The 14,468-nt window shown below is 41.1% G+C and overlaps 1 protein-coding gene across 2 annotated transcripts in view; it reads right to left on the bottom strand.

Annotated features, from left to right (window-relative positions):
• SNAPC4 (small nuclear RNA activating complex polypeptide 4) overlaps nucleotides 1-14,468 on the bottom strand; it is a 178,444-nt gene that overhangs the window by 78,750 nt on the left and 85,226 nt on the right. For both annotated transcript variants that reach the window (XM_069241609.1, XM_069241608.1), the window contains exons 11-13: nucleotides 11,943-12,090; nucleotides 10,902-11,008; nucleotides 6,554-6,648 (exon numbers count right to left, since the gene is read on the bottom strand). In XM_069241609.1, the coding sequence (XP_069097710.1) occupies nucleotides 6,554-6,648; nucleotides 10,902-11,008; nucleotides 11,943-12,090 (350 nt within the window). The remainder of the gene's footprint in view (nucleotides 1-6,553; nucleotides 6,649-10,901; nucleotides 11,009-11,942; nucleotides 12,091-14,468) is intronic.

Here is a 14,468-nt window from a genome sequence, read left to right as displayed (position 1 = left end):
TCAGGGAGGACCCTCCGGCGACTCCGAGACCGTGAGTAACCAAAGTTGTCCCCCCTGAGCCCCCACAGCGACGCCTGCAGAGGGAATCCCGAGGCTCCCCCTGACCGCGACTGCCTGAACTCCATTTCCCGACGGCTGGAAAAGACCCTGCACCCGCAGCCCCCAGCGCCTAAAGGAATGGAACTCCTGTGCAGGAGTGACCCCCAGGAAGCCCTCTCCCTTGCCCAGGTGGTGGCTACCCCGAGGAGCCCCCCCCTTGCCTGCCTGCATCGCTGAAGAGACCCCTTGGTCTCCCATTGAAATCAACAGAGAACCCGACGCTTGTTTTCACACTGCACCCGGCCGCCCCCGCGCTGCTGAGGGTGTACTTTCTGTGCTAACTTGTGTCCCCCCCGGTGCCCTACAAAACCCCCCAGGTCTGCCCTCCGAAGACGCGGGTACTTACCTGCTGGCAGACTGGAACCGGGGCACCCCCTTCTCTCCATTGAAGCCTGTGTGTTTTGGGCACCTCTTTGACCTTTGCACCTGACCGGCCCTGAGCTGCTGGTGTGATAACTTTGGGGTTGCTCTGAACCCCCAACGGTGGGCTACCTTGGACCAAAAACTAAGACTTGTAAGTGACTTACTTGCCTGTTAAAACTAACAATACTTTACCTCCCCCAAGAACTGTGAAAATTGCACTGTGTCCACTTTTAAAACAGTTTATTGTGTTTTATGTAAAAAGTATACATGCTAAAGTAATGATTCAAAGTTCCTAGAGTACTTACCTGTTATACCTTTCAAATGAGATATTACATGTAAAATTTGAACCTGTGGTTCTTAAAATAAACTAAGAAAATATATTTTTCTATAACAAAACCTATTAGCTGGATTTGTCTGAGTGTGTGTTCCTCATTTATTGCCTGTGTGTATGTACAACAAATGCCTAACACTACTCCTTTGATAAGCCTACTGCTCGACCACACTACCACAAAATAGAGCATTAGTATTATCTCTTTTTGCCACTATCTTACCTCTAAGGGGAACCCTTGGACTCTGTGCATGCTATTCCTTACTTTGAAATAGCACATACAGAGCCAACTTCCTACATATACTAATTCACGTCCCTCTTGTTTCTTTCAGGACGCACCGGATAGACGTAGCGAGAGAGGGGGCCGTCCTGATTGACGTCCTGAATACAAGAAACAGAAGAAAGATTCACCACAGTCGTCAGACAAAAAAGAAGATAAGTCCCCACAACAAAATCCATAGTCAAAAAACAAATGTGGCAGCGCTGTCAGTTAAAAATGCCAGTACACTTGAGAGCATTGCTGAAGAACAAGACATGGGCAGTGACACTGTTAGACAGTGCAGCAGAGGTCACGATATGTCGCCAGAGTCTGAAAGATCATTTGGATGAAACAGCAACTAGTGATTTTATAGCAGTTGAGACTGCGGACGGCCACGTTTTCCCCCCAACAGGAGCGCACCATTGGTGTTATATTCTGGGATGAACTTAGTAGTGATATCCTACTGGCCGAAAGGGGCTGGCCTCCCGAGCACGTCCGTAAGCTCCCACAAGGGGAAGATGTAATTTTGCCATCTTTCTCTGATCTTGTTCCAGAGGAGGTAAAACAAGCCTATGCAGTCAACTGGGCTGCGGCGCAGGCACCTGTGTTACACCACAACCATGTAGGTTGGAACAAGGATTCTTCTTGTCATGTAATACCTATCAGGTCTACACCCCAGACTCTGCCACAATATCCTGTTGAACATGAAGCAAAAGCTCCAGTGAGGGAGATCCTCACTCAGCTTGAGTACCAGGGAGTAATTGAGCCCTTTGTCTATGCAATGAATAACCAGTTATTCCCCGTTGCAAAGCCGGACCATTCTTATAGAATAGTCCCAGATTACAGACACTTAAACAGCCATACAAGTAAATACGCTACACAAAATTCACATAGTACAGCACTAATTAATAACATAGTGCGCAAAATATACAAAAAAAACCTTGGATATTTCCAGCGGTTTTTACTGACAGAACTAAGCACATGAAAGTCGGGACCTGAGTGCATTCTCATTTGGCTGACAAAAACGCTTTTGTCGTTTGCCCCAGGGCTACAAGAACAGCCGAGGGCTGTTCTCAGCCCGTGTAACATCAATATTGCATGATATTGATCCAGAGGCTTTGTCTTATGTGGATGATATCTATCTCACAGATGCCGACCTCACCATTCATCTTGGCAGAGTCGATCGGATTGTTTTAGGATTCACAGCCTTTGGCTACAAATGTAATTTTAGGAAAACTAAAATAGCCTTTCTCAGCGTACTGTTCCTGGGATATGAGCTATCAAACGAGGGCAAGAGCCTGGCCCAGCACTTCCTAGAGAAATGTGCTCAACTACACCCACTTAAAACCCTCAGGAAACTATAGTTTTTAGTTGGTTTCTTTCATTTTGGCAGAACATACATTCCAGACTATGCATAACGCATCAAGCCACTCTATGACTTAATACGCCCTGATTTTTCTAGCAGACACTGGACACTTGAACACCCATGCATCCTTAGGAAATTGCAACAGGACATGTTAGAAGCAAAACACTTGCACACATGTGACAACAAAACAAATTTGGTCATTAGAATAAATGTTGGTGCAATTGGGTTCGCTTATGTCACCTTTAATGAGGCCGACACAGTGCCCATAGCATATAAATCACATTTATACTCCAATGCAGAACAACGTTTTGCACCTACAGAAAAACTCCTAACTCCAGTTCAAATGGCTGTCATTAAGGAGAGGCCACTTGCCCAAGGGAAACGCATCGTTGTCGTTACCCCTGTGCCAGCTTAGAGGCCTTCAGCAAAGCAAGCGTTCCTAACACTAAAGCATTACAACCACGTTGGATTCAGTGAGCAACCTCCCTGACTGCCACTGATGTTGACTACATCTTTGATCCAAAACTTCACACAAGAATTTCTCCAATACGAACAGGAGTACCCCCCTCCTCAAGATATTTTGCCTCTTGTCAGATACCGTACTGTCATTTACACGGATGGTTCAGCGAAGCCAGCTATAGACACAAAACATCAATACTCTGCCGCTTGCGCAGCCGTGAGCGGAGTGATGAAGGATGGAGTTTTCCATCCTAAGAATACCTACACGCAGTCCTCAGGGGATCTCACAGCTCAACTGGCTGAACTTAAAGCCCTTATTTTAGCGCTAAAACACACAGAGCCAGGATTACTGACTTTATTTGTCTGTGACTCATACTACTAGGTTGAGTCCTACAATGATTACCTTAATCATTGGAAGATGAATGGGTTTAGAGACTCCAGAGGGAACACCATCAAACACAGAACTCTGTGGGAGAGGGTGGCTGATCTCAAGGATAAGCTACCTTGTGTCCATGTAGTACATACATTGGGCCACCAACGTGTAGGAGTACACGTTATCAGCAATAATCTGGCTGATGAAGCAGCCAAATCTGCAGTAGCTATGGCTTCTGTGGCTGCAGTGACTTGTTCTCAGACGAGAATGGATGCTGACATTTTGACTGCTGTGAAAGCTTTGCCAGAAGGCAAGTCACTTCCAAAAGGATACCCTTAAAAATACTCCTACCACATCAGTGCACAGAATCCATTGTTATTCCGACCACTTCTATGGTGCATGCAACCATTCTTTCGCTGCATATGGTGCCTCTTCGGACACTTGCCTACAGTGTGTCTTGCTGTTACATCAGACCATGCGTGAAGGCTGCCACAAATCACCTTTTACTGTTTGGGTTTTTGGTGAGGTTCTGCTTGTGAGCCGAGAGGGTTAGGGCGAAAGTTGCGATTTGTTGTAGGATTGGCAGAGTCGCCTACAAACATAAGCACTGCCACCCTTAAACCAGCAGTCTTGCCCACAGCAAGAGTCCAACTACGACACCTACATGTCACAAAACATCTAATCCGTGGCTTGAAGAAATATGACAACATCACCTTCAACCTAATGGAACTACACTACCTCCCTTGTTAGTCCGCACTATCTTCAAAACAGATGCATCATTTACAAAGCCATTGTGAACAGTATCACTGCCTTGGTGGCTGAGAGGCACACCATCTCCAGTAGTCCTCAGCAAACCCAAATCAAGGCCACATTCAGACTGGAGGCAAAAAAGTGTTCAAAAAAGAAAAGAAAGAAATCAACATGCATTTTTGATTTATGCATCAAGCACCAGGAACAACATTCCTATATCCATCAACACTGCTCCAATTTAAAAAAAATTGTTGAACACACAGCTCTTTAGAGAACAATGCATCACAATGCACTAACAGTCCATTTTTGTTTCCTCTTCAATCAATGGTCGACTGCATCTTTACCTTTGACCCTCCAAATCACTCCACAGCCTTTTGGTTATCCATGTGCTACACAAATACACCATAAATCCATAACATACAAGATCTCAATTTATCACCAATACCTACTGACAACTGCACACTCTTTTTATGTTCCACTGACTTCTTATATTAATATACTTGGATGAGCACACTCCCTCCAATAACTCTTGCTGAACCACACTGAACTCATAGTCCCAAACATGAGCACCACACACACAGACAATACCCAGAAATATCATATCTAAAACACACTGTCACACACCCAGATGAATACAAGACATACAGTACGTATACTTTAATCTCAGTGACTATAATCAAACACACAAGACACTATTGGGAACTACACTCCACTCATATACTTTCTTCAAGTGTGCTCTTGAACAAGCTACAAAAACATTCAGTAGTTTTATTACACGTTTTGTCAACTTGGATTAACATTTGACAATTGTTGTTACTGTCATATTTTTTACCTAGAGACTTTTTGCCACTTAGCACTTTTTGTTCCACTGTGTTACTCTTCTTGGCAGCATGAAGTTGTGTATCTGTAAATGCCCAATGCGTCAGTTCTAAGTCTCGACTACCCACTCCCTGGTACAAACAGCAGGTATAAGGGCCTGACCTTTGGTCATTGCCCCTCCACACCTGTCTCGCAGATTGTTTATAGGAGGGCAGCGAATGCCAACAAATTCTCACTAGATGACGTCAGGGCGAGGCTATGTCTACTATAATATCAGAAAGGAGTCATGCACATGGACATTTGGACTCCTGCCACACCATAATCCTGGACTAGACAGCACTCTGAAGAAACCGTGAGGCGATGCCCAGAGCTATGTAGAACTCCTAAGTAAGTAAGGTGACCCTCCAAAGAAAATAGTTTCTTTCAGCACAACCTCAAGTATGTAATATGCAAATGTGAGAACAAACTGCATACCCAACCTACAATATTAAACAGAAAAGGGTGTCATGTACCGTTACGGTAATGTTATGGCAGCTGTGATCATCATTATGAATCTCGGCCACAGTTTGAAGCGCTGCTTATGCTTGTTCGGCAGGCAGCCTGCACATCTGTCTGAATGTTTTACATTTAAAACATGTTTCATTGATTTTATACATATTCCCAACGCCAGATGGTTGCCTGATAGTTAATACATTTTTCTTGCATTGAATCGCCTTTGTCCATGTGGAAAGTGTCACCTGAGGCTGAGCGGGATTGGTCAGCTCTTTGCAGCTCTACAGAATCAAGGTGGTTGTGGGTCGTCTGCATTATTGTCTGGGTAGCCTAGCTGTCTGTACAGCCAGTCTGAGACTTTGTGAAGGAAGAGATGATCTTGAGCCGGGCGAGACTGCATCACCACATTTGCCTTGGACAATATGGGCAAACTTTGCAAAAGAAGAAAGATCAGTCCAAAGTCATGGATAGCCCAGAGGGCGATGCAAAGACACTAGAAGGATATAAGGCTGACAAAAGCAGCAGATACAGTTCAAGCACCGGGGTGAAGTAGTCATCTATGCTTAGGTATGGAAGTTGTTAACGCCAATGTTCTGGATGGGCTTAAGTCTATGTAGCAAGCAGAATAAGGTCAGAAGCTACAGTCCTTTGACACGATCTAACAACCAGTAAGGAATCCATGATGTGGAAAAACAATTCACACACATGTCGCATGACCACAGAAATGCCAGGCAAATAGACAAAAATTAGAGATCATAGCTTGATAAGTAGAGAAGTGAGAAATACAGACCAAAGGCCTGATTTCGATTTTGGCAGAGCAGTTACTCCATCACAACAGGGATGAATATCCCGTCCGCTGAAATATAAATCCCATTTCCTATGGTGCTTATATTTCGGCAGACGGGATATCCATCACTGTTATGACAGAGTAACCCCTCCGCAAAACTCTAGATTAGGCCCCAAGTTGGATGGTTGAATCATGGTTGAAGAAGAAAGGTGAGCAAGACAGTGGAACAGGGAAAAGAAGACATGAAAGTCCTATTTACATTGCTGATACCATTAGTTATTCTCTCTCTAAACTACTAAGGCAGTTTAAAGCCTTTTGGGGATCAGTTTGTGTTTTAGCGCTTGTGTCTGGGTATTTTGGCTTTCCTGAGTAGTGATCAGCAAATAACCACCAGTCTGCATGTATCGCCTCAAACAGTAATTAAATAATTAAAAGATTCAATTCAAAACAATTCTTACCGGTCTCTGCACTGGGAATCGCTCCTCCCCGGTACCTCCTCCCTGATTTTATACCAGTCGCGCTCTCCATATATTGAAACAGCTCTTAACAATTTCTATAATAAGCAGAATACAAAACAAATTTTTTTTTTTTTAAAGTGCAGTTCTAATCCACTCAATATGATTGTGTATATTATAAATGACTGACACAAATCCTCAGAATGTTAGTTTCTCTGAAATTAACTGCCATGCTGTACCAAATACTAGTGGCACCCATGTGTTTAACTTCATCCTCTACTTAGCAGTTCCTATGACACCATTCCTAACCGGCCTTCTATAAGCACTGACCGATGCCCTTTGCAATCTTGGCCAGTCAAGTTTTCCTTCATCATATTCTACTCTTTGATCACCCTGTGAAGTATACACTCAGTTTTGTTTCTACCTACGGTTACTGAAACCCTTCACTTTTAGTATAAAGTTTATTTGATTTATTTATAGTCTTATAAAATGTAACAGCAACCCACACAGGGTTTACTTTCGCTAAGCAAAAGGTAGGGTGATCAAAAGCAGCAGCTTATAATAGCCAGTTCTTCAGACCTTTACGGACTATAGGAAGTGAAGTACAATTTCTTAGAATCTCTGGGAGAGCGTTCCATATTCTTGGGCCCAAGGATGTAACGAAGCGACCTCCCATACGGGTCAGACGGAACCTGGACACAATGCACAGGGTCTGATTTATTGATCTAAGCCTATGTGTGGGCTGATAAGGCACCACCATATCCGAGATATACCGCGGACCCACTTCAGTTTTAGCTTTGTACATATAGCACAGGGCTTTTAATTTGATTTGCTTTGTAATCGTAAGCCAATGAAGCTCATGGGAAAGATGTAAGACTGCAGCATATTTTGGCAGCCGATACATGAGTCTGGTGGCTGAACTTTGGACTAGCTGTAGCCGTCGGATCGAAACCTTATTGATACCTAAATGCAGCACACTGTCATACTCTAACCTTGATAAGGGCTTGACTCACAGTCCTTTGGGCTGGTTGGAGAAGCATCCGGGTGATCTTTTTCACCGAGTTGAGCACCGCAAAGCAGGTGGAAGTGACCTTGGTCACCAGAGACTTCATAGATAGGTTCTCATACAGCATAAAGCATAGATTTTTTACCGTGCAAAATGGATTGGAATAGCCCCTAGGGATGCCAGCCAATGTTGGGGGCCCCAAACATTCGCCAAAAAGACTTGAAACTTCCGGTCTTTTAGGAATGATGTTAACCAGGTCAGCACTTTATTCTCAAGGGCCAGTGTCATCAATCTTTCGACCAGGATGGAGTGGGTTACAGTATCAAAGGCCACGCTAAGATCTAGTAAAATAAGCACAGCCATTTCACCCTCATCCAGGTGCCATCTAAGATGTTCAGTGATGCATAGGAGGGCAGATTCAGTACTGTGTCCCACCCTGAAGCCCGACTGTGAAGGATGTACAAATATTTTAGGCCTCCACAAAAGATGTGAGCCAGGCATTAACATGTTTCTCCAAGATTCTGGGAGAAACTGGGCAACAAAGAGATAGGTCAAAAGTTCGTCCAGTTGGTCAGGTCGAGGTTTAGTATAAAGTATAAAGTATAAAATATAAAATTTAAACTCACTCCTTCCCCTCTTCGCCTTCTTTGAGTAACATCCTGCTCTCTGCAAATCCCTGTGAGATCACTTTGAGATGTCTCTTTTCCCTCCCTGCCATCCCTACCTCTCGTTATAGAAACGGTCCATTAAAGAGAGTTATATGCTAACTCTATAGCATTCCTTTCACACTGCAACGCCTTCTTCTATATTGAAAGGGCTTTTGCTGTACAACTGGTTGAAGCATCCAAAATCTCTAAAACCTCCACATTAAAAATATATCTAGGTTGCTCACAATGTACTCAGCAAGGATATTTTCTGATTTAAACTAACTTTTTGATTAGCGGATATTATACAGTTTGTTGCACATTGCATAGACAATGATGGAGCAAGATAATTATACGCAGTTAATATTTCAGTGCATTCCTTAGCTTGTGTTAGTGAAACCAGAGAATCTTTGCATGTATACTGTATACTTTATTAATGTAGTTATTAGTTCTAAATAACTCACAAGTCATTATTATGTTTCAAAAAACTCTGTCCCGTTCTCATAGTTTCCTCAACTTTACTTCAGTCCCCTCCACCTTTCTTTTTCCTCCAACTCATACATTTAGGTCATATGTTTACATTGACTTTTTCCCATTTCACTCCAGGAATTCTAAGCACCCTTTTCCCCTCCCATTCTGTGAGTCCTTCCCTAGTTCTTTTTGTATGCGTATACATAGTGCTTAATACCTCATCTTGGCCACTTATAAGAGGCTATATAAAATGTTAATAGCAAGCAATCCACATCACAATTGTAGTAGATGCAAGAGGCTACTGTTTAACTCGTAGTCATCTTACACACTTCTCTGCTCATCACTTTAAATTTGTTATTCTCTTCTTTTTTAATTAAGTCTCCTGGGCCTCAAAAGACTGGCAGGCAACATATGAAATGCTAAAAATAAAATACAAGCGAGCAAAATGAAGGCACTTCACTCTTTAGGTTTGTAGAGGTGCAGGCAGGTGAGAGTTTCTTCGTTAGACCTCAAGAAGATTTACATCTTCCATCATTTATTACCTCAGTCAGTTTCAATCTGTGCTTAAGAACATAAGAAGTCAACACTGGGGAGACTCGGTTAGTGAGTTTCCTGGGTAATTGATCAACTTTGAAGATATACTTTTCTATAAAGTCTATCCTGATACCATGTGCAGTATTCCAGGCTTCTTATTCAACCTCACGGTACTTTCTGTGATTCTCCACGTATATATTACAGCTTTGGGTCTATTAGCTCCAGCATGCAAAGTGATGTTGGCTAAAAAGCCAGGACCGGCTTTCGGTATAACACATGGCATTAGACCACATTACTACTAGAATACATGTTACGGTTACAACATCTTCTACTATACTGAATTGACTATGCTTAGGAGTTAATCCAAAAAGAAATTCAGATTGTGCTCAGTGGCCGTAAACGTGGCCAGGACTCAGGGACATGTGGTGAAGTTTGCAAGACAGAGGGAATTTTATGCCTGTCTTCCTAAAGTCGACCTTGCTCTTCCATGACTGCTTGTCTGCCTGAGTCTTATCAAGATTACATGTAAAAATATGACAAACTCAAAAGATGTAAGCACCTCAAATGCGTTTTTATTTTAATACATTTTTAAAGGGAAAGGCCTGGATAATATGGACCTTTTTTACAAACTGCATTTTATAGTATGTTTAGTAGTACCACAATAGTCCTACTCACATACTACAAAATGGTAATCAGAAAACTACTTGTGGAGACCTTCACCTCAACTATCTTTTCTGTGCTGAGATATCCACCCCTAGTGTGGACGCATTTGTTTTAGTAAATGTGGGAGGGCAGGCTCGAGTCTCTGGAGCATGGGGAATACTTACTACTAAATGGGAGCAGTTCAGGGAGAATTAAGGAGTGGTTAAGGGAGCAGTGTGAAGGGATTTAGCAAAGGATTTACACCCATCCATAAAAGAGTAACCCCAATTCTATTCACAAACTGCAATTCTAATGACAACAACAACCCAAACCAGTCACGCATGCACTCCAGCTTAGACCTGGAGGGAGTCCAGCACCAAACATCGCTAGCTACTGATGCTGTAACACCCTACATGGAAAATAACAGAGGCCGGGACTTAAACTGGAATCCCATGTAAAATAATTTTAAAATACATTAATTTATTTCTAATTTTTAATTATATATACATTTAATTAAAAAATAAATATTTTCCTTTCAAATAGTTCAATAACTTTTGAAATGTAAAATAAATGTAATCCTATTTAAAAATGAATTAATGTAAATTAATTCTAAAGATAACTTTTGGTAATTGCTAATTTATAATAAATATATATAAACATTTTATTCTAAGTGAAATTACTAAATACAGCTTTAAAATAATAATTTAAATGTAATAAATGTATATGAATTAATTACTAATTTCAAAATGAACTTGATAATGATTTAGCATTTTTTAAAAATGTTGTTCTATATTTAAAATAAATGAATGAATTAATTTAAATTAATATTTACCATAAAAACATTTTTTATATTTATTTAACGTTTAATAAACATTTTTACTTTCCCTAAACTTTACCATTGGGAGATCTTCATCCCAACTGCAGAGATCTCCACCTACATGTGAAAATTCCTACTACTAAACTTTAAACTCATAAGTTCAAGGCTGTGGAACATGTAAGTCTACACACGGTACAGCTCTTCTACATTAAAAAAAAGTTTTTAAAAGTAACTTACAGCATCTTCTTCTGGTGTCCAAAAACCTTTTTTCAATCTGGGATCCACAGATTTGGTCCAGCGGTAAATCAACTGGAAAGTATCTCTGCCCTCCATGTAGTATGCAACTGAAAGGTTAACCACACATATTTGAGAGACATCTTTGGGCCAATTATAAAAACGACAAGGAACTCCACAAAACTCCTTTGCAGCAGGATAATCAAAATCAGATGACCTGAACAACAATTATAGATGACCTTTACATGTAAACTACAAAGTTAATAAAATTGAAATCTTATGTCAGTACTTAATTAAACTGGTGCAATGAAGCATATCTGAGTCTTTGGCACTCTTTTAAACACATTAAAACTACAAAATATAAATTTAGCTCGCCTCTCAGAACAAAAGGAATGTAGAAAGATTTGACACTTTCCATTGTCATCCAAAGGGCTTTTGACTATTTATCCCACACAGAATGAAGGATATACATTTTCACATCTTCCAGAAAGCTGCTTCCTCAGCAAAATAGACAACCCCTTTGATGAATAAATTGAAAAATCTCATAGACTCTTTTGCTCCTAAATTACACTTTTTAAAAAGTTTATATCAGTATAGAAGCACATTAAAATAAGATGAAAGGCGGCAATACCACACTCTGCTCTCTCACGGTGAAAATAAATCAGACACACCCAGCACATAAATTTGCCCTGCATACTGCATATCTCTAATGGTTACTTAAGAGCAAGTGCTGCAGCATGCTACTTGCACAGTGCAGGTAATTTCTCCCACTCTTGCCAGGATAGTAGCATACGGAAATCAAATGATACAGCCTCATAAAAAAATATTTCTGGGATCCTCAACTATACATCACCTACAGTCATAACCAAACTTAGTATGCTTCCTCACTTGAAAGAAACAGTATGTTATATGCAGCATCCACAGACCTAGTATATGTGTGCAAAGGACATTGGTCCAGGCTGAGTGCACATTGTTACTTGTGTCATGCCAGTAGTTCACTAGGCCCGCAATGATACTGGTGGACCACTGCTGGTAAAGACTTACTTTTCTGGTATGGTATATGGATTCCAACTCTCATTTGGTCAACCAAATGAGTGAGCATCTGGTCCTCCTCTTTGGTCCACTCTCTCTTCTTAAATTCCTTATTATACTTTTGATACTTCTGCAGGCACTGGAAGGCTGTCCGGTTTGTCTTCAAGAAACAGTAAAAATACAAATGTTTGGAAATAAGCAACTCATGCAACAAGTCTGTGAGGCTTCAGAAGCATGCAACAGCCTACCGTGATACATCACACAGTTGCCAGTACAACATCGGTTTTAAGTTTCCAATAGGACTATTACAGCATTTTCAGATTACCCCACTATCAACTTTTGTATTTTTTTTTGTAATATTCAATAAGGAGCTATGTGCTTCTGATGAACTAAGTTAATGAAGCCTCACACAGTAACCTAAATCTAGAACCCCATAATTTTATCACACACATAAGATAAATGGGACTAATGAGAGACATTCGGAGCTATAGTTACATTGGCCAATCTGTTCCACTAGAAACTTGCTGTAAAAATTGACATGCAAGATAAAATACCGATGATAGGCTCAGTATGGGGCCCAAATGGAAGTCAATTCCTGCTCTTGGCCAATATATCTAAAAGACTTAAATAAGTTAGCAGGATGGCAATGGTAAAACTGTGAGCTACTGGAATATGACCATAGACCCTATTCTGGCACATGGTATGCTTAATTATAGTAAAAAACATGACAGGGGGGTCCTGAATTACTTGATCTTACACTATGCTCTAGTAGAAGTATGCACTCTACTACTTCCAAAAGAGAAAGCCTACTTCTGTATTTTGTGTGTGTAATGCACATATTTCTTGCACTGTCACCAAATGTACCCAGCTTCCCCATCTTGAAAGGTAGCATTTCAGACCATACGCCAGTGTAACTTCAAATATCTATGGGCTGCATATCACATCCAAGCAGTGCTTAATTTGAGTCAGTGGTTGCAGGTAGGGTCTGCTGGCACTTATTTTTAGACATTAGAACATATTTTTTATCATCAAACTTTGACCAATAGCAGGAGAGGGAAAACACATATGGAGAAAAGGAGGAGGAAGAGAAACAATGAAAACTCTGACAAAAGAGAAAAGGGATGCCAAATGACTTACAAGAGTGAGATAAAAGGGTAGAGAGTTTAGGGAGATGGATTAAGGCATGAGGGGGAATCAAAACTAGGCAACCCTGGTATTTGGTAACTAGCACTGGCAACTAATGAGAAATACGTTGGACCCCGGCCCTTGTTGTTTTACAAATTAAGCGCTGTCTTTAGGAATACTGTTGCATGTAAATGTGACTAAATACAGTCACCCAAAAGAGAAGAAAATCCTGAAATCAGATGTCCCTGACTTTCTGCTACATAATGTATGCTCTGTACTGCCTGTCCAAAAATTATGAGCAGCTGGTAATCATACATCAGAGGAGTCTGAATGCAGGACTCTGCCTGGGACGTAAGAAACACAAAACTCGATGAAAATCACTGAGAACAACTATCATAGACCTTATGATTAAGTATAATAAACATCCTTAGGCATTTAGAGAACTCTACAACAAAGTTAAGTTAAAATGGAATGCTCACTTTACATTACAGGCAGAATGTAGATTGTCAAAAATTAAGTGGAAGCCTTACAAGCATAGTGAGAAAGCAAGAAGTTTATAATCGACCTATTAACAACACACATCCTAGTTGCTGGATTCATAAACAAAGTTAAATGGCTTCATAAACAAAGTTAAATGACTGCACACTGACCCAGTGGCGAATAATACCTGCAGATGCTATCTATATGAACCCCTCCCCATCAAGTGGTGCACTGGAAAGGGGTGTCTGTTTTTCCAAAATCTCTTCTTGTTATATCTGGAACCACTCGCAGGAGCCAGTCACCAAAAACAGAAAATACACAGCACTGAATTACAAATAGGCCAGCAGAAAATCTTATAGTGTGTGGAAGACATCCTTCTCACTTTGTCACAACTGGAATTTTCAATGCCAGAGTTGATTAATCTGATCTCCGGATTCTCATCCTTCCCATGAAACAAAATCAGCTGGTACAAGAGTGGCATACTGCCACTGAGATGTGAAACGATGAAAAGAGGAGAGCCACACCTGGAGCCTACCCTAACATAAACCCATTAATGCAGAACATTTCAACAGACTTCCTCAGGTGATCTCATCTCACCGTCGCTCATCGCGGGGCACAGGATATAACTCCATGGTTTCGCTATATATTCAGCACACTACTTTTTAAGTTTCCCAAACCTCTCCTGGAAACATTTCATGAGGACATCAAAACATTTGTGTAAAATTCTAGACTGGGGGTTCTAGACTTAGAAGCTGAAGATGGCTAAACTATATGCCACCACCCCATTTGGAGGTCTAAGAGGTTTGTACGTAGGATCTTATTTTGTGGTTCAACAACTGCCATGGCTCACATGGAAAAAGCCATTCAATCTCAACAAGGTGACTTGGATCTGCTGTATTGCGAGCCATGTAAGGTGTGTAATATTATTCAACA

This window comes from Pleurodeles waltl, chromosome 6, assembly GCF_031143425.1.
Source record: "Pleurodeles waltl isolate 20211129_DDA chromosome 6, aPleWal1.hap1.20221129, whole genome shotgun sequence".
In the NCBI taxonomy this organism is placed as follows: Eukaryota; Metazoa; Chordata; class Amphibia; order Caudata; family Salamandridae; genus Pleurodeles; species Pleurodeles waltl.
Note: the sequence above shows the minus strand (reverse complement) of the source record. Positions and strands in the feature narration are given on the sequence as shown.